This window comes from Anolis sagrei, chromosome Y, assembly GCF_037176765.1.
Source record: "Anolis sagrei isolate rAnoSag1 chromosome Y, rAnoSag1.mat, whole genome shotgun sequence".
In the NCBI taxonomy this organism is placed as follows: domain Eukaryota; kingdom Metazoa; phylum Chordata; class Lepidosauria; order Squamata; family Dactyloidae; genus Anolis; species Anolis sagrei.
In genome coordinates, this window is record NC_090035.1 from 54,824,323 (window position 1) to 54,846,917 (window position 22,595).

Here is a 22,595-nt window from a genome sequence, read left to right on the forward strand (position 1 = left end):
TAAATAAGTAATAGCAGCAGTTTTTTTGGTGAGTTTCTTTGTGTTCCTTTTTTAATAATTAAATAAATAAATAATAGCAGCTGTTCTCTAATAAATTTTTTTTTTGGCTTTGTGGATCTTTTTTGTTTTTTGGGGGGGGATTTTTGTGGTTTTTTCAGGTTTTCTTGTAGTCTTTTATGTGGATTTATTTCTTGTTTTATGTGGGGTTTTTTTGTAAATTAAATAAATATATAAATAAATAATAGCAGCAGTTTTGGTGAGTTTCTTTGTTTTCCTTTTTTAAATAATTAAATAAATAAATAATAGCAGCTGTTTTCTCTAATAAATATTAAAATATAAGTCCCTTCATTTTTAATCGGTTTTTCATAAGCTTTTTTGTGGGTTCTTTTGTGGGTTTTTTATGAGGTAGGTAGTTTGTTTATGGGTAAGGGAGTTGGGGAAGGGGGGAAGCGTACACAGGAGTGCCTCTTCTCCGGACACTCCAGAGGCGATGCCCAACAGGCTGAAAGGGGACCGGCAGGGAATGACTGGGGAAAGATGGGCAGAGATGCTGTGAAAGCAAAGTGCACAAATGACAACCCCAGGGGTGGTAGGGAACGACGGCTCCCTTGTTATGAATGCCCTACGCAGGCGCCCTCTTTTCTGGGCACCCCATAGAGATGTAGCATGAGAAGTGGACTTTGGCCACAACAGGAGGTAAGGGAGTTGGGGGAAAGCGTACACAGTACACAGCGCACACACTACACAACACTGTGAAAGCTAGTAAATGCACACGACAACCACAGGGCAGCCGGTGACGACTGGGGAAAGAGTTGGGGGGGAAGCATACACAGGAGTACAGGAGTGCCTCTTTTCCGGGCACTCCAGAGGCGATGCCCAACAGGCTGAAAGGGGACCGGCAGGGAATGACTGGGGAAAGGGTGTATGAAAGGGAGTTGGGGGGGAAGCGTAGACAGGAGTAGAGGAGTGCCTCTTTTCCAGGCACCTCAGAGGCGATGCCCAACAGGCTGAAAGGGGACCGGCAGGGAACGACTGGGGAAAGGTTGTAGGAAAGGGAGTTGGGGGGGAGGGTTCCAGAGTAATTGCAGTGCTTGTATTTGGGATGGCAATTTGCATCGCATTGCATTGCATTGCATTGCATCACGGGATGAAGTACTGGCCTACACACAGCAGCCAAGAAGACATTTCAAACCAGAGAATTTTTACATTTTCCGAAATGGCAAGAGAAGACTCACAGAACTGCCCTGCAAGAAATCGTGCTTGAGAAGAAGAATCGACGACTAATTGCAGAAAGCTTCCCAAATCCACCTAGAAGGAAACTCTTGCAGGCTAAGGGAAAGCACATTGGTTCCACCACGGAGGAGTGCACTAATAAAGCAGTAAAGCACACACACGACCACCACAACACAGCAGACATACTGAGAACCCTCAAGGAGAGGAAACCTACGGTAAGCTCCAGAGGTTAGAGAGTATGCAACTGAAGCAGACTCTTGAAAACCTTGGAAGGCTCAGAACAAGCAAGAAGCATTGAGCATAGGATACTTTATTCCAGTTGAAACTCTGCAAAAAAAGAACTTGCCTACACAAAGCAGCCAGGCAGTCACAACCCTCTGGGTACCATACTACTAAAGCGTTAGGAAAACTAGTTTCTTAGGAGTACTCATTTTTTTATAAACAAAAAGAAATTAGGAGGCCACCCAGGAATTTTACACATAAGGTGATGTGAGGCAATCAGAGTAATTCCGGATGACAGCGCACGTAACACAGAACTTTGTAATGCATCGGAAGATGGGAAAGATGATTACAGATTTCCGAACTAACGATCACGTAGTGGTCCAGGAGGGAAGAGAAAAGGAGATTGTAACACTTGCACTAGACATACAAAAAAGTAACAAAACAATTACAAAACTTGGAGTCATTAATTTGATTCTTCATTGATCCTCAAACTATTACAAAATGGTTCTATATTCGATTGTAAAATAATTTAAATACAAATCATTGACGAAATACAAAATTACTGAACGAAACTGGCCAAGCCTAAGTCTTTCGAGAAAACAGAAAGCAAAGTAAAATTGATTTTCAATAAGTGCTGGACCCCAAAGGGCCAATGTTTCCGCAATAAGTGCCCGCATGCAGCATGTGTGTGTCTGTGTAACTCATTCGAGGGTAAAGTAAAGAAAAGTAACATTGATGTTCAATAAGTGCTGGGATATATTAAAAGTGCGGCCAATGTCCCCGCATGCAGCAGGTGTGTGTGTCTGTGTAACTCATTTGAGGGTAAAGTAAAGCAAAGTAAAATTGATTTTCAATAAGTGCTGGGACTTATTAAAAGTGCAGCCAATGTCCCCGCATGCAGCAGGTGTGTGCGTGCGGGCAGGGGCTGTAAGAAGGGGCTCCAGGAATGCCTGCCTGCTTGCCTGCTGTGAAAGCTAAATGGATCTTGGGATAGAGCTGGCGGTCCGCCGCGAGGCGAGCTACCGCCTGTCCCAGCCCCTGCCTCTCGGCGCTACCCCATGCTCTTAAATGAGTGTCCCGGGGGTCCGAAGCGTTTACTTTGAAAAAATTAGTGTGTTCAAAGCTAGCCTAAAAAAAAAACTTGCCTAAAAAAACTTGCCTAAAAAAACTTGCCTAAAAGTCGCCATTAAAATCATCAATAAAAAGAAGTGCTTCCATGAAAATATAGAGGACCGAAGCGTTTACTTTGAAAAAATTAGTGTGTTCAAAGCTGGCCGCTTGCTTTAATCAAGAACGAAAGTCGGAGGTTTGAAGACGATCAGATACCGTCGTTGTTCCGACCACAAACGATGCCGACTAGCCATCCACCACAGGAGGCCATGGGCAAGTCAATATGGGCCGCACTGGTTAGAACTACACAAATGAAATGCTTGCCCTGTAGCAGGGCAAAAACAGCCACAGGGGAAATGTGCAGCAGTGTTATCTTTTTTAAAAATATTTTTAAAAATATTTTTTTAATTTTTTTTTAAGAATAAAAGAAGTATTTAGTAGGAAAAGTTTTAAAAAAGAAAATAATCAAAATGCTTGCCGACAACAACTGTGCAAATGTGCAGTGTATTCCTTTTTTTAGTATTTATTTTTTTTAAAGAATAAAAGTAGTATGTGCAAATGTGCAGTGTTTTTTTTTTGGAAATAATTTTTTAATTTTTTTTTAGAATGGTGATGATCTACAAGGTCAATGTTCCCGCATACAGCAGGCAATAGTTATTTTAGCGTACACTGGAGTAGAGGAGTGCCTCTTTTCCGGGCACTCCAGAGGCAATGCCCAATAGGCTGAAAGGGGACCGGCCAGGAACGACTGGGGAAATGGTGTATGAAAGGGAGTTGGGGGGAAGCGTACACAGGAGTAGTGCCTCTTTTCCGGGCACGCCAGAGGCGATGCCCAACAGGCAGAAAGGGGACCGGCAGGGAACAACTGGGGAAAGGGTGTATGAAAGGGACTTGGGAGTTGGGGGGAAGTGTACACACAGGAGTAGAGGAGTGCCTCTTTTCCGGGCACCCCAGAGGCGAAGCCCAACAGGCTGAAAGGGGACTGGCCGGGAATGACTGGGGAAAGGGTGTACAAAAGGGAGTTGGGGGAAGCGGACAGGATTACTTTGGCCATATCATGAGGAAAGGGGAAGTCAAGCTGGGCTTTGACAAGGAATGCCCGCCCTCGATGGAGGGGGACGGCAGAGATGCTGTGAAAGGTAAATGCACACCTGACAAACGGAAAGGGGCCATGAGAATGATGACAGAAGAAAGGGTGCATAAAAAGGGCATAGGTGGAAGCGGACAGGGAGAAATGTCAACCGCAAGGTGTCAGGGGAATAACGGCTCCCCTGTTACAGAGGCAATGCACAACAGGCAGAAAGGGGACCGTTGTTTTTCAAAAAGAAAAAAATGTTTTTCAAAGTTCCAATGTTCCCGCATTCAGCAGGCAGTAGTAATTTAAGGCAACACAAAGCAAGGTACACATGGTGATCAATGAGGGCAATGTTCCCGCATTCAGCAGGCAGTAGTAATTTAAAGCAACACAAAGCAAGGTACACACGGTGATCAATGAGGGCAATGTTCCCGCATTCAGCAAGCAGTAGTAATTTAAGGCAACACAAAGCAAAGTACACATGGTGATCAATGAGGGCAATGTTCCTGCATTCAGCAGGCAGTAGTAATTTAAGGCAACACAAAGCAAAGTAGTACACATCAGGACCATGTTCCCGCATTCAGCAGGCAGTAGTAATTTAAGGCAACACAAAGCAAGGTACACATGGTGATCAATGAGGGCAATGTTCCCGCATTCAGCAGGCAGTAGTATTTTAAGGCAACACAAAGCAAAGTACACATGGTGATCAATGAGGGCAATGTTCCCGCATTCAGCAGGCAGTAGTAATTTAAGGCAACACAAAGCAAAGTAGTACACATCAGGACAATGTTCCCGCATTCAGCAGGCAGTAGTAATTTAAAGCAACACAAAGCAAAGTAGTACACATCAGGACAATGTTCCCACATTCAGCAGGCAGTAGTAATTTAAAGCAACACAAAGCAAAGTACACATGGTGATCAATGAGGGCAATGTTCCCGCATTCAGCAGGCAGTAGTAATTTAAAGCAACACAAAGCAAAGTAGTACACATCAGGACAATGTTCCCGCATTCAGCAGGCAGTAGTAATTTAAGGCAACACAAAGCAAAGTAGTACACATCAGGACCATGTTCACGCATTCAGCAGGCAGTAGTAATTTAAGGCAACACAAAGCAAGGTACACATGGTGATCAATGAGGGCAATGTTCCCGCATTCAGCAGGCAGTAGTAATTTAAGGCAACACAAAGCAAGGTACACATGGTGATCAATGAGGGCAATGTTCCCGCATTCAGCAGGCAGTAGTAATTTAAGGCAACACAAAGCAAAGTAGTACACATCAGGACAATGTTCCCGCATTCAGCAGGCAATATACCAATCTACGGGACAGAGCAAGGGTTGCTGTCGAAATCAATCTCTGGGTAGCCCAAAAGTGGCAAATTGGCCTTTAAGAAGACCAGCTTCTCCACCGCAAGGGGGTCGAGCGAGGTACGTTGGAGGGTGACGACATCTCCTGCCAGGCTGAAGACCCTCTCACTCTGCACGCTAGTTGGTGGGCAGCTGAGAAACTTGCGTGCAACGGTTGAGAGGTCAGGCCATGTATTGCTTCGGGAGGACCAGTACGCCAATGGATCGCTGGGTACAATCTCCTGAGGCTCCTCAAAGTAACGATTGACAGAGAACTCTGCCGAGTCAATCTTTGCCGCCTGGGCCGACAAAGATGTTCCTTGCCCTGCCATCAAAACGATACTGTCGGTTATGAAATGCTCCGCTCTCCTCTTTTTCAGCTGCAATGCTCTTCCTTCATCCCTGGTAGGTGGCAAGGTGGGACTAATGTTATCGGTGCTGCCGTAACCGCTGGTGTTTCGGGGAGTAACGGCAGAAGGAATTTGCTCTGAGCGTTCCCCCACCCTCCGAGAGTATTCTTCTCTCACGAGCGAGAGAAGTTCGGCCTTCCACTTTGGCAGTTCTTTGGGGCAGACAGAGTCCTTGATGCAAGGGTCGCAGAGTGCTGCCAAAACATGAGTCTTACTCTCCGTCAACGGTAGAAGAAGTTTACGGAGGGCGAAATTCAACTTTCTGACCACCTCCTGGGCCTGTGGAGTCAGGGGCCCAGCCATAGACTTCTATGTACTTTGTTCACCCAGCGACTCCAAATGGCTCTTCAAATGCAAGATGACTGGGACCACATGGCTGAGTAGTGCTTTCTGTCCTGAAAGTTTTTCAGTGGCCAGTTTGAATGGTTCTAGGATCTCAACCAGCTGAGTGATGGTCATCCACTCCTGGTTGTTGGGGACCAGCTTGTTTATCGGAGCCGCAATTGACAGCGAGACAGCATGGACTGCCCTCTGTTGCTCCACCATGCGCTCCAACATGATGTAGGTGGAGTTCCAGCGGGTGGGGACATCCTGCAGTAACTGGTGTTGTGGGAGGCACTCCAGGATCTGCCTGTCACGCAGCAGTTTTGCAGACTTAGAGCCACAGTGGAAGAAGCCCGCGATTCTGCGGCAGCGCTCAATGAGTTGAGTGACGGCGGTGGCGCTGTTCTCATCGGGCCCCTTGAAGACATCTTTTACGCAGTTATGCAGGAAGTGCGCCATGCATGTTACGTTTGAGAAGCCGGCACTTTCGACCACCCGGATCATGTTCCTTCCTGTGTCTGTGACCATGAATCCCGAGTTAGTACCACCAGAATGAGTATGCCGCATCCAGTCTCTCACCATCTCTCGCAAGTACTCAGAAATGGTGTCGGCCCTGTGATCCGTATCGATCACCTCCAGTGACAGGAGTGCCCAACGATGACCCGAGTCTAGGCAACCCTCCGTCTCCCACCAGTGTGTGGTCAGGGACAAATAGGAATGCCCTCCTCCCGTGCTCGTCCAAATGTCTGAGGTGAAATGTACATGGACGGGTTGTGATTTGTTCAACAGGGTTCTGAGACGTTGCTTGCATCCCTCGAACAAAGCAGGAATGACCGTTCGAGAGAAAGTTCTGAGACTTGGAATATTGTACCATGGTGCCAGGAGGTGAACAAATCGGCGGAACCCTTCCCGTTCCACCATACGGAAGGGCTGGTGGTCCAGAGCCGTCATTTCTCCCAGGCGATGAGTTATTTCCTTCTCTGATGGCGGCTTAAATCCAGATCTCACCCTTGTAACTTGCACGCCCCAAGCATCGATGGTTTTCTGCATGGGGCCTGTTGGTGTGGTTGGAGTGCTCTGTGTACTGCTGCATGTGCTGCCGACTTCTACTGCATCCAACTTCACATTTGGGTGGTGTCTCTTAATGTGCATCCTTAGCCCTGTTGTGGCAAGATGCCTCATATCTTTTCCTCTGCTGACGCTCATATTGCAATGTCTGCAAACTGCCAAAGTGGCCCTCTGATTATGGACGTCGTAATGATCCCTTAGGAGCGATCTCGGCCTACCCCTACTACGCACTTCAGGTGTACTCATGCTCGTGTTTGGACTGTCGGTGTTGGTGGAAGGGAGTATAATTGTTGGTTGTTTCTGTAGCTCACCCTCCAGCAGCATGCAGTCCTCTTGATCACTAATTCCTGTCGTGGAAGCAGATTCCATATTGTCTTCCTCCCATTCCTCTGACACATCCGCCTCCTCGCCCTCCTCTTCATAACAAGTAGTATCAGAGGTACTTGGAAGGACATCAGGATCTGAACATAGACTCTTTCGAACTGATGAAGAAGAAGGTTCTGCCATCTCACAGCTGGTTGAAGGATCTGTGGGTGTTTCAATAACCATCTTGTTGGATGAATGTTCCCTTCTTGTCAATGTGTTCATCTTCAGTCCCCTGCCTTTCTTAGGTATTCGCAATAGCACTTGGCCCTTGCGACTAGAAAAGCCGGGAAGGAAGCGTTTCATCACACTGGTTGGAACTACACAAATAATGAGCAAAAGGACCACACTGGTTGGAACTACACAAATAATGATCGAGCACTGTTTTATAGCACTTTGTGTTGGCCAAAGGACCGCACTGGAACTACACAAATAATGAGCGAGCACTGTATTATAGCACTTTGTGTTGGCCAAAGGACCGCACTGGTTGGAACTACACAAATAATGAGCGAGCACTGTATTATAGCACTTTGTGTTGGCCAAAGGACCGCACTGGTTGGAACTACACAAATAATGAGCGAGCACTGTATTATAGCACTTCGTGTTGGCAAAAGGACCGCACTGGTTGGAACTACACAAATAATGAGCGAGCACTGTCTTATAGTACTTTGTGTTGGCCAAAGGACCGCACTGGAACTACACAAATAATGAGCGAGCACTGTCTTATAGCACTTTGTGTTGGCCAAAGGACCGCACTGGTTGGAACTACACAAATAATGAGCGAGCACTGTATTATAGCACTTTGTGTTGGCCAAAGGACCGCACTGGTTGGAACTACACAAATAATGAGCGAGCACTGTATTATAGCACTTTGTGTTGGCAAAAGGACCGCACTGGTTGGAACTACACAAATAATGAGCGAGCACTGTATTATAGCACTTTGTGTTGGCAAAAGGAGCGCACTGGAACTACACAAATAATGAGCGAGCACTGTATTATAACACTTTCTGTTGGCAAAAGGACCGCACTGGTTGGAACTACACAAATAATGAGCGAGCACTGTATTATAGCACTTTGTGTTGGCAAAAGGAGCGCACTGGAACTACACAAATAATGAGCGAGCACTGTATTATAACACTTTCTGTTGGCAAAAGGACCGCACTGGTTGGAACTACACAAATGAAATGCTTGCCCTGTTGTGGAGCGAACACAGCCACAGGACAGGGACAAACGCACACACAGGCACACAAGTTTCTTTTCTTTTTTTAGAATATTTTTTGAATTTTTTGAAGAATAAAAGAAATATATTTTTCAGAAATATTTAAAAATGGAAAATTAACAAAATGCTTGCCCTGTTGTGGAGCGAACACAGCCGCAGGACAGGGACAAACGCACACGCAGGCACACCAGTTTCTTTTCTTTTTTAGAATTTTTTTAGAATTTTTTGAAGAATAAAAGAAATATATTTTTCAGAAATATTTAAAAATGGAAAATTAACAAAACGCTTGCCCTGTTGTGGAGCGAACACAGCCACAGGACAGGGACAAACGCACACGGAGGCACACAAATTTCTTTTCTTTTTTAAGAATATTTTTTGAATTTTTTGAAGAATAAAAAAATATATTTTTCAGAAATATTTAAAAATGGAAAAATAGGGCGAAAACAGGGCAAAGCCTCCCCGCTGCTCCCAGCCCAGGGAATGAATGCAAGCAATGAATGAATGCAAGCAATGAATGAATGCAAGCCAAGCCTCCCTCCCGAACCTCCCGTCTCCTCGCCTTCCCCAGCAATGAGCAATGCGGCCATGCAGAGCCGCTTTTAAAGGGCAGCCCACCCAATTACAATGAGCCACAGTGCTTGGGAGTGCCGGATTGGCTCCCGGCGCACCCAGCATCCCTAAAACGTCATTTCTGAAACGGGCGGAAGCTCGTAAAAAAGATGGAGGATGCCGTTTCGATATTTAAAAACACTTCCGGGTTTGAAAATAAGTTTTGTAATCATTTTGTAATTGTTAAAAATAACGAATATTTAATGAATTACAAAATTAACGAACGAAACCGCCCAAGCCTACTAATTATATATCGGAGGAAGAAAGAGTGGATAAAAGCCAAGCTGATGGATTAACAAGAGAAATAATATACCCTGACTATGTTAATGGTGATAAAAAGAAAAGGCTGCAATTTCTAGCGTTGGAAGTCCGTCCAGATAGCAGTGATGAGTTTGCCATGAAGAAGGACAGTATTCTTGTTCGTTCTTTCAAGGACAGTGAATTCTCTTCAATGCCAAGAATAGATGTTCAAGGAACTACAAGTTCTTCACAAGGACCGGATACTACGTTGAAGCAAGCCTTTGTTCAAGCCTCAAAATTCTATACAAGCAGAACTGTTCCTGATAATTGGAAGACCAGGATAAAAGAAGAAAGAGAAGAATGTGGAACTGTGTGGAGTGTATTGTCCTGTTATAATTTGAGTCTGGGTACCAGGAAAAAGAGGATTGGGATTGGGTAAAAGAAAAACCCCTTATTTTCTACAAAGGTTAGACCATATAGAATAAAAGTGTTAATGTAAAAAGGTAATGTATATGTAATGTAATGTAATATGTTATAGATGGTCAACCTGTTTTATTGCAGACTTGTAAGATGTATGGTGTCATTACAGTGATAAACTGAATATGTTTTATACAAGAGGTATAAGATATAAATACATTATATTGAAGTGTGTTAGGTGTATAAGTTTTGTAATAGTTAATGAATATTTACATAGTCACTGTAGGAATATATAAATGTTTAGATAGATTGTTCATATGAAAATGGTTAGACAATGAAAAAGGGATGCATTGTCTAGAATTTCTTAAAGTTAAAGGTTTGTATGTATGAATTATAATGTATTTAACCATAAAATGTTGCATTTCAGGAATATTGTGTATATAAATGTTGTTATGTAATTTTTAGAATTATTTTTGCCCATTCAGGGACTTTGAATGGCAAAAATAATCCTTTTTTGGGTGGAAGGTGTAAGGAAGTTTATAATAATTTGAATGATTTAAACTGTATTTATGTGTTTGTGTTGGCTGCAGTAACATGGGAGCGGCCTATTTCAAAGGAATCCTCCATCTGTGTTGCCATGGAGACCAAGGCAGGCTGGCAGAGAGAGAAGTGGGAGGAGCCTAGAGGGAGAGTTTTGAAAACAGTTAGTGAGGCAGTTAAGATTTGGAGGGTGAGGAGTCGGTAGAGGAAAGATTAGGAGGTTGTAGCTGGAAGAGAGTGAATTGTGAAGCAAAGTTTCGAGGCTTTGGAAAGCCAGATTAAGCTACTGGAAGTTTCTTAGGCTAGAGAGGCTGATAAGGGAAACATAGCCAGTATTAGGTTCTTGTGGGTTTTTTCGGGCTATAGAGCCATGTTCTAGAGGCATTTCTCTTGACGTTTCGCCTGCATCTATGGCAAGCATCCTCAGAGGTTGTGAGGTCTGTTGGAAGTAGGAAAAATGGGTTTATATATCTGTGGAATGGCTGGGGTGGGGCTGACAGTGGAAGCTCATGCCGCTCCCCGAATTCGAATCTGCGACCTTTCCTAGTTTCAACAGCCCTCACAACCTCTGAGGATGCTTGCCATAGATGCAGGCGAAACGTCAGGAGAAATGCCTCTAGAACATGGCTCTATAGTCCGAAAAAACCCACAAGAACCTAGTGATTCCAGCCATGAAAGCCTTCGACAATACATAGCCAGTATTCTTTTAGTCTGAGGAAAGGCTAAAGAATAAGCTTATTAAGTATCTGATCAAGGGAGGATCAGATAAGGGAGATATCCCAGTATTGAAACTTTGTTTAGTAATAAGTGCTTCACCTCAGGAAGATACTGTGTAACCTGAAAGAGTACAACATTCAACTAACGAAGTATTATTCTGAGTTCTATAAGAAAAGTTACAACTTGCAACCACACGCTTTGTGCTCAATAAATTTGTTAACTTTTGTTTGAAGACTTTCTCATCTCCATCAATTCTGTGTCCAGTGTGCCATTTCTCACAATAATACATCTTACCTCACGTTGGTGGCAGAAATACAAAGAAATAAATAATAAATCTCCCTCTACTCTCCTGTTACACAACAGCACTTGTAATTTAGCTACTCCTCTGCTGACTACTTCACAAATTGGTGGCAGTGATAATTACTGCAACTTCGCAAACTCTAACAATCACCATGTCAGACCACACAGAGAAGCTACTGAAATACACAAGTATGTGGGCAATTTCATCAGAAAGGAAGAAACCATTAAAATGACCACAATCTGCCTACCAGTGTTAAAAAAAACTTTAAAATTAGGATAGTAAATAAAAAAGAGCACTTTGAAAACAGGGGAATTTCAGACATGAAACAATCAGGGCCAGCTAATACCTACCAACAAAGGATACCAGGAAGGAAGAAGCCAGGCTTTGAAGCTGCAAGGCCATTCAATGCTAATCAAGGTGGCCAATTGCAACATTCACACTTGCCTCCAGGCAAGAGTTCTTTCTCCCACCCTGGACATTTCACTGATAAATAAACCTCCCTTGCTTAGTTTCCAATATACTCCACAACCTCTGAGGATGCTTGCCATAGATGTGGACTAAACGTCAGGAGAGAATGCTTCTGGAACAAGGCCATACAGCCCAGAAAACCCACAGCAATCTACTGTCTCATTCTGGAAGCTCCTCTCTCCAAGTGATATTACTTCTAGCAGTTCAAACTCTAGCAAACCAAGGCACAAAATGCTTTGTTGCTACCTTCTCCAAGTGCACGGTGGCTATTTTCCCATCCTCGATCAGCCATGAGCTCTCCTCCACTTTCACCTCATTGTACAAGGGTGCGTCAATGACAAGTGGCTGGCCCTTCAATCCCACCTTCAGGTGCCGCCGCTGTATATCGACTAACACGTCTGTCCCCTTCAGCCTGAAGTTCACTTGGATTGGGACAGCCAGCTAAACAACAAAGGAAGCAAAAGAAAGTATTGAATTATCATAGAAACATCTCTGGTACAGATGATGTGCAGATCACTGTGATGATCTAAATCATGAATGGGCAACCACAGAAGGCTAGGAGACTGGGATATACATACTGTCCCCAAAGAACATCTTAGAGACCTAGGGACATTTTCACTTTTTTAAAAAAAATGTTGCCCCAGCCCTAGAGGTCATTATATCATTATATCACAATTATCGGGGTGTGGGGGGTGGATTGATCCATGGAGATATTGAGAACTACACAAATATCAAATCTTTTGGATTTGCTTTCTGTGGCCAAAATTGTTGGGCAAGTGGCCTTATTAATGAAAGACCCTCTCTATAAATGCACAGCAGAGTAACTTATTATTCTTTATACTTCCTTCTTTGCTTCCACGCTGGGCTTCTTTCTCATGCAGATAAAAAGATTCTCTCACAGAGCCTCTTCTCACACTGAACTTACACAGTAGCTTCACACAGTAGCTTTTTACACACAGCAGCCTTCACACATTGGAGCTTCACCTATGATGGCCTTCAACCTGGGGCTTCTCTGACCGAAGCTTCTCACACCAGGCCTACTCATACTAACACTGAGGCCATCTCACACTGAAGCCTACTAACACACTGAGGCCCTTCTCCCACAGAGATCTATCGCAGACTGAAACCTTTCTCTCACTGAGGCGAACTAACTGAGGCCTTCTCACACTGAGGCCTCCCTCACTGAGGTCTGCTAACACTGAGGGTTCCCTCAGACTGATGGCTACTAAGCTACAGGCACACCTGCTTATATTGAACTGCAGCTTTTGCTGAGTTATTGTATCCATTTAGCCCTTTCAGTGCTTGACTCACATTTTGGTAATTAAAAATACCTAGTTTTTTTTAAAAAAATGACAAAAATGTGTACCATGTGAAGCTGCAATTTAACAAGATGAAAAACAAAGAAGACTAACTCCCGGTGTTCTTTACCTTCCTTCTGAGATGTTAAACTCCAAAGGGACACAGACTCTGCTTCCTTATTTCATAGATTCAACCTGGCCACAAATGGATACAAGCCACTTTAATGGAAAAAAAACTCTCAAATTCTAATCCTCATCTAGTTCAGAGAGGGTTTGTGTCCACCTATAATTTGGACAGTCTGCTCCATTCCCAGAGTTTGGTTTAAGCTTGCCTTTGTCTTCCTCATCTTCTTCTTCCTCATCTGTATCCTAATGAAACACAATCATAGCATATACATTCTTCACATAGATTCAACTTTTATCAAACTTAATAAGTACATGGGGGATTTTTTTTCCTGTCATAAGAGTGGTTCAACTGTTCTGCATATACAATGAGCCTATGTTATCCACTAGGGCAGTGGTTCTCAACCTGTGGGTCCCCAAGTGTTTTAGCCTACTACTCCCATAATCCCAGCCAGTTTACCAGCTGTTAGGATTTCTGGGGGTTGAAGGCCAAAACAATTGGGGACCCACAGGTTGAGAACCACTGCACTAGGGCTTAGTTCCAGGCAGGGGGTATCCTCTCCATGCATACCAAAATCTATGGGTGACCAACATCTATGGATGATTATACACAATGGCATAGTAAAATGTCTAAGTGAAGGTTGCTTCTTTTTTTTTTAAGTTTTCAATCTGTGCATGATTGAATTTGTGGATGCAGAATCCATGGCTATAGAAGGCTCCCTTAGACCAGCTCCCTCCCTCCTGACCTTAAAGAAAAAAACTAAAAACATGGCTATGGGACCAAGCCTTTGGTCAGTAATTTCCAAACAGTGCAATAAGTGAATACAAAATATTGCAATGACGAATGGAATGGCTCTAGATTACAATTTTGAACTAAGTGGTGTTAATGAACTATTTTAATGTATAATGTTTGATGTTTCTAACTTTTTGGATTTTAATGTATTTGCTTATTTATTGTATGTATTTGTGCGGCATCGCATTGCCTACTGTAAAGCTGCTCTGACTCCCCTTTGGGGTGAGAAGAGTTGGGTATAAATCTGGTAAATAATAAACAAATAAATACATAACTTGACTGCTCCCAGGCTGCGGAACTCCCCTCCAAGAGAAACCAGAATGGCCCCATCCCTGCTGACCTTCCACAAGCAGGTCAAGACCTTCCTCTGCCGACAGGCTTTTAGGGAAGGCTAAGGGGAGGCTGTGGGGAGGGAGGGTGTGTGGGCTTGGTGGGGACATAAGTTTTAAAGGCCATTTTAATGTATTTGCTGTATTTTAATCTGTTTTTTACCTGGTATATTTTACCTTAAATAACTGTTATTATTTAATTGTTTTTAACTTTTGTATTGCTCTTTATAAACTGTTTAATGTGGATAGATTTTAACATCAGATTTTTAGTCCCCATTTAAAGAAAGATATGATACAAATAGATGGTGATGGTGATAATAATGGCAGACTGCATAGTTTAAACTGCCTGAAACATATATTTGAAATTTCAACAGAGAGACAGAACATTTAATCAATTTATATGACAAAATATTTTCATGGATTGTTATATATACTCAAGTACAAGTCTAGAAACCTAGGTCAAGAAATTGACCCAATAAACCTGGGCTGACATATGCACATGTCAATGGAAATCTAGTAATCTTGCCCTGCTCTGAGCAGCATAGCAAGAGCTCTGACCTCCTCTGCGGTCTCCTCTCGGGTGGAACTGCCGATTTGTGGAATGACCCTTGGCTTAATGATGGGTCACATCAAAATTCATAATTTTGGCACCAGAACTTGCCCTCAACTTAGATATGAGTACATATGGTGGATTCCACTGCTGAAGCTTGATGTTTTATCCTGATCTATGGGTATATATACATTTTTTAAGATTGTATAAATAAATGGACATGTAAAAGAGAAATACACTCATACTTGCAGTTACATGCATATGCTAAGAATTAACATTTAAAATACAGCCCATGAAAGCTTATTGTGTAACACAGGAAGCTGCTTTTACTAAGTTCCTTTGACCATCAGTATCAGTGAGTGCCAGAAGCTCTCCAGAATCTCAGGCAAGCTTCTTTCTTTCTGGAAATCTCTCTGGTAGGTTTTTTTCCTTTCAATTTAACCTTTATGCCTTATTTGTATGTTTGATGGTTAACAGACTTTATTATAATTACAGAAAACCAGTGATTTCACATATTCTGATGTTATAGGTATCATCCACAATAACCATGTCATAACAATGAAATAAGACCTAAAAGCCACTCTAAACACCTTTGCAGAAGCATATGAAAAGCTCAGCCTCTCACTGAACATCAAGAAAACCAAAGTGCTTTTCCAGCAGTCACCACCCAATCCCTCTCCAATGCCAGAAATACAGCTTAATGGTGTAACATTACAAAATGTTGACCATTTCTGCTACCTTAAAAGCCACCTCTCCACAAAAGTCAACTGAAATACAACACCACCTGAGCTCTGCATGTGCAGCTCAAAACTCAAATCATTTATTTCGGTCCTTGACCAGCACAGGAAATAGAGTCACATTTTCATACAAACTTGGTATGTTTGGTACATTAAAAATATAACTACTAAAGCACAATATGGGTGAGGGAGTAGAAGGGGAAACAGAATAAAAACATACAATGCCCAGATCCATCACCAAATTGCAGATCCAGGGAAGAAGATTACTGGACACACAGTTGACTTTGAGACTAGTCATTCCCTGACGGATTTTGTATGCTGCTGCACAGAACTTTGCAACATTGTAGGTTGTAGCTGAATTAATATCTGCAAGTAGCATGGAGGTATAAAATTGTCCTGAATGGCCTGGGTGCTTGTATAACAGAGGTAAGATAAGCCTGGCACGGATATCCCTGTAGAACGGGCACTGGAGGACCACCTGAGCTCTGCATGTGCAGCATTTTTCTGAGTAAAGCAGAGAGTGTTTGAGGACGGGGACATCTGTAGGTAAACCAAGGTGCTTGTTTATACAGCTATTATCCCTCCAGCCCTGCTTTAGGCCTGCAAAACGTGGACTGTCTACAGACGTCACACTCAATACCTGGAACGATTCCATCAGCTTTGCCTCTGAACAATCCTGCAAATCTCTTGGGAAGACAGACGGACAAATGTCAGTGTGCTGGAAGAAGCAAAGACCACCAGCATTGAAGCGATGTCCTACTCTATCAACTCCACTGGATTGAATGCTACATTGTCTGAATGCCTGATCACTGTCTCTCAAAGCAGTTACTACACTCCGAACTCAAGAATGGAAAATGTAATATTGGCGGACAGGAAAAGTGATTTAAAGATGGGCCTAAAGCCAACCTTAAAAACTGTGGCATAGACACCAAGAATTGGGAAGCCCTGGCCCTTGAGCACTCTAACTAGAGGTCAGCTGTGACCAGCAGTGCTGCAGAATTGAAAGAGGCACAAATGGAGGGCAAAAGGGAGAAATATGCCAAAAGGAAGGCGCGTCAAGCAAACCCCGACCGGGACCACTTTCCACCTGGAAACCAATGTCCACACTATGGGAGAACATGTGCATCAAGAATAGGGTTCCATATCCACCTAGGGACCCACTGCCAGCCAAGACACTGCATTTGGAGTGGCTATGAGGGATCGCCTAAGTAAGTAAGTAAATGCAATTTCAATATGGGAAGCAATACATGTTTACATCTTCAAAAACTTCTAAGAGCACATTACCTGCTTGTTAGATTCTGGTGTTTCCACTGAATTCTTGGAAGATTCAACTGGGATACTCTGGGCCTCATTGTCTTTTTTCTCTTTTTTCTGTTTTAAAAGAAGACACATGTAGATGCACATGTCGATAAATTTGAGTTTAGAGCTAGAAACAGCCCATGTTTTAGTTTAGTGTAGTTTGTAAGTGTTGTTAGTTTAGATGTTGTTGAAATTGCCTTTTGTAATTGTCTTTTATGTGTACTGTACACCGCCATGAGTCGCCCTTCTGGGCTGAGAATGGCGGTTAATAAGTGCATCAAATAAAATAAAATGTTCATTTATTATTAAGCCTTCTCCATTTTTCATGTTTAACAAAGATGATAAAAATGAATTAACTCAACTGGAATGTTAGGGTGCATAAAGAATGGGAAAGTACAACGAATGCAGTTAAGAGAATGGATACACTAAGACAGAAAATCGTTATTTATACAAATGGAGGCTTTCTTCAAAATGCAGTCTTCAATCAAGTTGGAAGCAACCTATTGAAAAACAATGTCACTTTTACTTCTCACCAGTTGTAACGAATGGTAGTCCTACCTGATCAATTTCCAGCTGCAACCTTTCTGCCTCTTCATCTGTCAGCTCCTTAGTTTGTGGTTCACTATCTTCTTGCTTTTTTTCCTTGGCAAGTTTAACAACACGTTCTGCTTTTTCTCTCTGCTCCGCCTCTTGACAGGCCTTCTTCTCATTCTGTGCCTTCTGAGCCAGCTTGTTGTGGTGGCTGAAAGTCTCTGTGATTAGCTAGGAGAGTTAGCAGTTTTGGTGTGAGTAAACCCTGTGAAAAACTACTGAAGGAGTAGTATTTTATAATACAGGTGTTTGCAGCCTGTGGCTAGTGTACTCCCAACACCCCAGACCCCCATTTATGATTACCGAATGCCAGGAGAATTGAGAGCCATAATTCATTAACTGCTCCACAGCTTTACTGTAGCATCTAAAAATAGTTTTATGAATTTCAATTATTCAAAGAGCTGCAGCCACATAATTAATGACTACTTCCAGAAAATCCAGAATTTGATGTATTTGGTAAGGACAAAGTGAACAAAATATGGACACCAAAAAACCTCTAAAATCAAGACAGTGAATAAAGAAACATTCTGAAAACTGAAGAATTCCAGACACGATTCCATCAGGGAAAAGGAAAGTATCAAGTCTGTAGTAAACTATGTTTGTTGGTTTTCATTTTTCCTTTTTGACAGTATTTATATTTAAACTGGAAAGTGTAACTATGTTATGATAATACTTGTGTGAAGTGTTGCTAAATTGAATACCTTCATGTGAAGAACTATAGAAGAAGACATTTATTACATATATTGAACTCAATATTTCATACTATATACCTACTTTCCTTTTCACTGCAAATTATAGACATCTGTGCGTTTAGCCATGATTCCATCAGGGACAGCTAATACCTCCTAACAAAGGATTCCCCCAGACAGTAAACAGCCAGACCTTGAAACTGAAAGGCTAATCAATGCTGATCAAGTTGGCCAATTGAAACATTCACACCAGCCTCAAACAGACAAGAGTTCTTTCTTCCACCCTGAACATTCCAGATATAAACCCCACTTGCATAGTTTACAACATACCTCACAGCCTCTGAGGATGCCTGCCATAGATGCAGGCAAAACGTCAGGAAAAAATGCTCATGAAACTTGGCCATACAACCCGGAAAACTCACAGCAACCCAGAGATTCTAGCCATAAAAGCCTTCAACAACACAGTTTGATAGTTGCTTAAAACTTAATTTAGGTAAAATACTAACTGGAATATCTTTTAAAATTCTGCAGTTGTTAAAAGTGAAAGATTTATACGATCTGAAGAGAAACCAGAGAAGAGAAACCCCTATCACTCTCTATTTCACTACTATCTCTGCATTCTTACCGACAATCTTTCCTCCCCGTCTTTGTTGTAAAGTACATAAATTCAATAAAAAAATTATATAAAAAAAATTCTGCAGTTGTTGAATACAATCAAGTGTACATGAGATCTAATAGAAGGCAAGCCAACTTCTACTTGAACAAAGGCTGCAGGAGTGCCAGAGGGAAGAATTAACAGTTTCTGAAGTATTTGAAGGGTTTCCAATATGGCCACCTGGGAGTCATCCCAGAAAGCAGCACTATCAGAATCTGGGAAATGACTTTTCCCTGGAATATTTTCAGGGTTGAGACATCCAGCTGTCTTTCTACAAACCGGCATGGGTTCTGAGATTGACAGGGAAGGCCCTTCTCTCAGTCCCATCATCGTCTCAAGAGCAGTTGGTGGGGACGAGAGATAGGGCCTTCTTTGTGGCAGCCTCTTGGCTCTGGAATATCCTCCCAAAAGAAATTAGATTAGACCCCGCCCTTCAATCCTTCTGTTCCAACCTGAAAACATGGATGTTCATAAGACAGGCCTTTGACCTTGAGTAGGCTGAATGAGCCCATATGAAGCTGACACTTGTCATCTTGTTTTATCTACTGTTGTTTTAAAATTGTGTTATTGTGATTTTATGCTACATGTGTCAACAGGGGTTGTTCTTATAATGTTATGTGACTTGTATTATATTTTTGTACCATTTTTACCCGTTGTATGTTATAGGTATACCCTGGAGTGCCTTTAAGCTGCCCTAAGTCCCTTCAGGGAAATGGTGGATATAAATAAAGATGATGATGATGATTATTATTATTATATTGCAGTGTTGTAAAATCTAAGGATTGCTCCCATACTTCTCAAGGCTACGGTTCTAGTAGCTTCTATACCGTCCAAGAAATGATTTACACATCTTTGCAAAGTACACTTTTTTCCTCATTCAATGTTCTAACAAGAGGTAGAAAAAGTACTGAGAAGCTTGAAACATTTCAAAAGCTATTTATTTGTCTGCCTCCCACCCATGGATTCAGAATGGGAACAAATGCAACCACCTTTGCCCGCAATTTAGAAGAAACGGACTAAGGGTCAGGGCTCCAGAATGTTTGCTCCAGGAGGTGATGCAGTCATCTGACTGCAAAACAGACAAATTTCAAGGGTTCCCACTGTTGGGTGACCTTCACAGTTGTCGCAGCAAGTGATGGCCCTAAACAGAAGCCACAGAATGGGTAACCTGTGATCTAATATGCCCTTTGGACATTAACATGTTGGAGACTTGTGCCGATTAGCAAAAAATCATGATGGCATTGAGTCGTTCTCAGATTTAAAATCTTCAAATAGCATACTATTTGGGAATTATACATACAAATAATAATAATAACAATAATACTTTATTTATATTCGGCCCTATCTCCCCGGATTACAAACATAAAAGGCAAACATTCAATGCCTGAATACAACAACAATACATCCATAGTAACAAAATTTAACAACCCAACATATAAACACAAATGATGATTTAACAACTAAAATAAAATAAAAAACACAGCCTGCTATATCAGAGAGAGAAATAAATCTCTGGCCCCATTCCTATAATGTGGAATCTAATTTTCAACACAGAATTTAGTAGATTTATCATGCATTAAAAAAATCTGTTACTTTTAAAATTCTGTCAGTTTGAAAACAGGAAAAGGTTCTGGGCAGTGTTTCCTAGGCTTTTAAGGAGCAGCACGGCATTCCTCCTTCCTAAGATTAGTGATCATACACTGCCTCTTGAATGCTCCATGATTCAAAAAGAGAAAAGTCTGATTCTGAAATTCCCCAAGATTTTAAATTAAAAATATTCTAGCCATAATGCCCAGGGCTTCTTAAATAACACGGAGGACAAAGTTTCCTATCCCTGAGATAAATGTTCAAAATTAATTTTCTGCCTTATTCCCCTAGTGCAGGGGTTCTCAAACTTTTTCAGCTGCGGAGCCCTTTTTGAAGCACCAGTTTCTCATGAAGACCAAAAAAATATGTATATATATATGTTATAAAATATCTATCTATTTATCTATCTATCTATCAGGCAATGGCTGGGCCAATGACAGATAAATGGAAAGTTTTTGCGTGAACTAATTCACATCGTACAAAAAAAGGAAAGAAAGAAAGAATGAAAGAAAGAATAACACACTATTTAAAATGAAGAACAATTTAAGCCAACTTAGCAGTATTTCAGTGGAATCCCCCCCCCCCCCCCCGCCCAAGGATATCCAGTCCAACCCCCTTCTGCCATGCAGGAAAAGCACAATCAAAGCACCCACAACAGAAGGACATCCAGCCTCTTTAATAACAATAATAATAAGAACAGTTTTCAGTTCTATCTTTATATACTTATACAATATGAGGATTTAAATATAGAACTGCAAAGGCTATGGAACAAGCCTGTCAAGGTGGTCCCAGTGGTGATCGACACACTGGGTCCAGTGCCTAAAGACCTTGGCCTGCACTTAAAAATAATTGGTGCTGACACAATTACCATCTGTCAGCTGCAAAAGCCATCCTATTCGGATCTGCATGCATTATTCGCCGATACACCACATAGTCCTAGACACTTCTGACATGTTATCAGAAGCCAGCACTTTGATCTTATTTGCTGTGTACTAATATTGTTATGTATCAAATAATAACAACATCAACAACCCCAAGGGCTCTGTGGAGCAGAGTTTGAGAACCCCTGCCTTAGTGAAATAAACCTTGCTGCATTCCTACATCTACTTTAGAAACCTCATTTGCTTTTTTTTAGAGGAGGACCATGAATTTTCTTACTATACGACATTCAAGAATAGGCAAAATAATAATAGTGGTACAAGAAGACCCAGACTCCAGTCCAATTTAAATTGGAGCTTTTTTTCTTTAAATGACATCACTAGGCAGATCAAATATTTACTATAAAAGCTGTCTGTTGATAATAGAGAATGGACCAAATTTAACCACATTTTTAAAGATTTTCAGAAAATATGGCTTTTCAGTCTATTTATGTCAGATGTAAGACCCCTATAGTTCTCCAGCTGTGACTGGGTTGCAATTCCTAGCAGTTGTAGCCAGAACAATGTGAAGAATGCTGGGAGCTAGATTCAAACAATATCTGGAGGGCTGTATGATTCCTAAAGATGATTTACACTTGCCATCAGATTACTTATTAGAAAGGTGAGGGTGGAGTCAAATTCCAATCCTCGCTTCAAACAGCAAAGAAGCCAAATCGCACAGCATTTAGAATGGGGTGCATGGCTCAAGGGTCTCCCCATCCATGAGGCACAGCATGATTCTGGGTCTGAAAAGTGATGTAACATTCATCCAAATTTTGGATGGCAAATATGACATAAATTGTGTTTTCATATATTTTTAAAAATTATTTTTTTGAGGGGCAGATGGGGGAATGTGCCTCTAGCAGCTATGTGTTTGTGGTGGTGGTTTGGGTCTTTTGGGGGCAAATGATCCTGGCTGGAAAACAGGGCGACCTTTTAAAAGAGGAGGGGGCTTCAGAGGCTGAAAAATGGGTGAAAAGCCACTTATGGGCTGCTCTTTCCCCACCCCTCACTTAGGAACACTAAACACATATATAGGTTAGGTAAACTTGGTTGCAATGTCACTGCTATGAAAGTGGACTTTAGAGCTTTTCTAGGAATGAACAAAGTAAACTGAAATTATCGATCGTGTGCTGTCTGCCAGAGTTAAATTAGCACATTCTGGCTTGCCAGCTTTTCAAACTAGCCTTTGGTCAAAGAACAGCCCCACACTCCCCACACGCAAGCAAACAAAAACAATACAAAAATGTATTTTGGTGTCATCCATTGAATAAACCTGTCCAGACAGGTCAGTTATTACTTCACATAGCGTCTTCTGTTACTTTCCAAATTCCAGATATTACAGTAGACTTGGAAGAAATTTAATGG

At 42.0% G+C, this 22,595-nt stretch overlaps 1 protein-coding gene across 8 annotated transcripts in view; it reads right to left on the reverse strand.

The window, feature by feature from the left end:
* Positions 1–22,595, reverse strand: part of LOC137095197 (nuclear migration protein nudC-like) — a 118,472-nt gene that overhangs the window by 83,044 nt on the left and 12,833 nt on the right. For 7 of the 8 annotated variants that reach the window (XR_010908805.1, XR_010908804.1, XM_067461580.1 and 4 more), the window contains exons 3-5: positions 17,347–17,550; positions 16,774–16,860; positions 11,906–12,100 (exon numbers count right to left, since the gene is read on the reverse strand). Coding sequence is in view for 6 of the 8 variants with exons in the window: in XM_067461580.1 (XP_067317681.1) it covers positions 11,906–12,100; positions 16,774–16,860; positions 17,347–17,550 (486 nt within the window). In the remaining 2 variants the exon portion in view is untranslated. The remainder of the gene's footprint in view (positions 1–11,905; positions 12,101–16,773; positions 16,861–17,346; positions 17,551–22,595) is intronic. The other variant, XM_067461578.1, reaches the window with a different exon arrangement.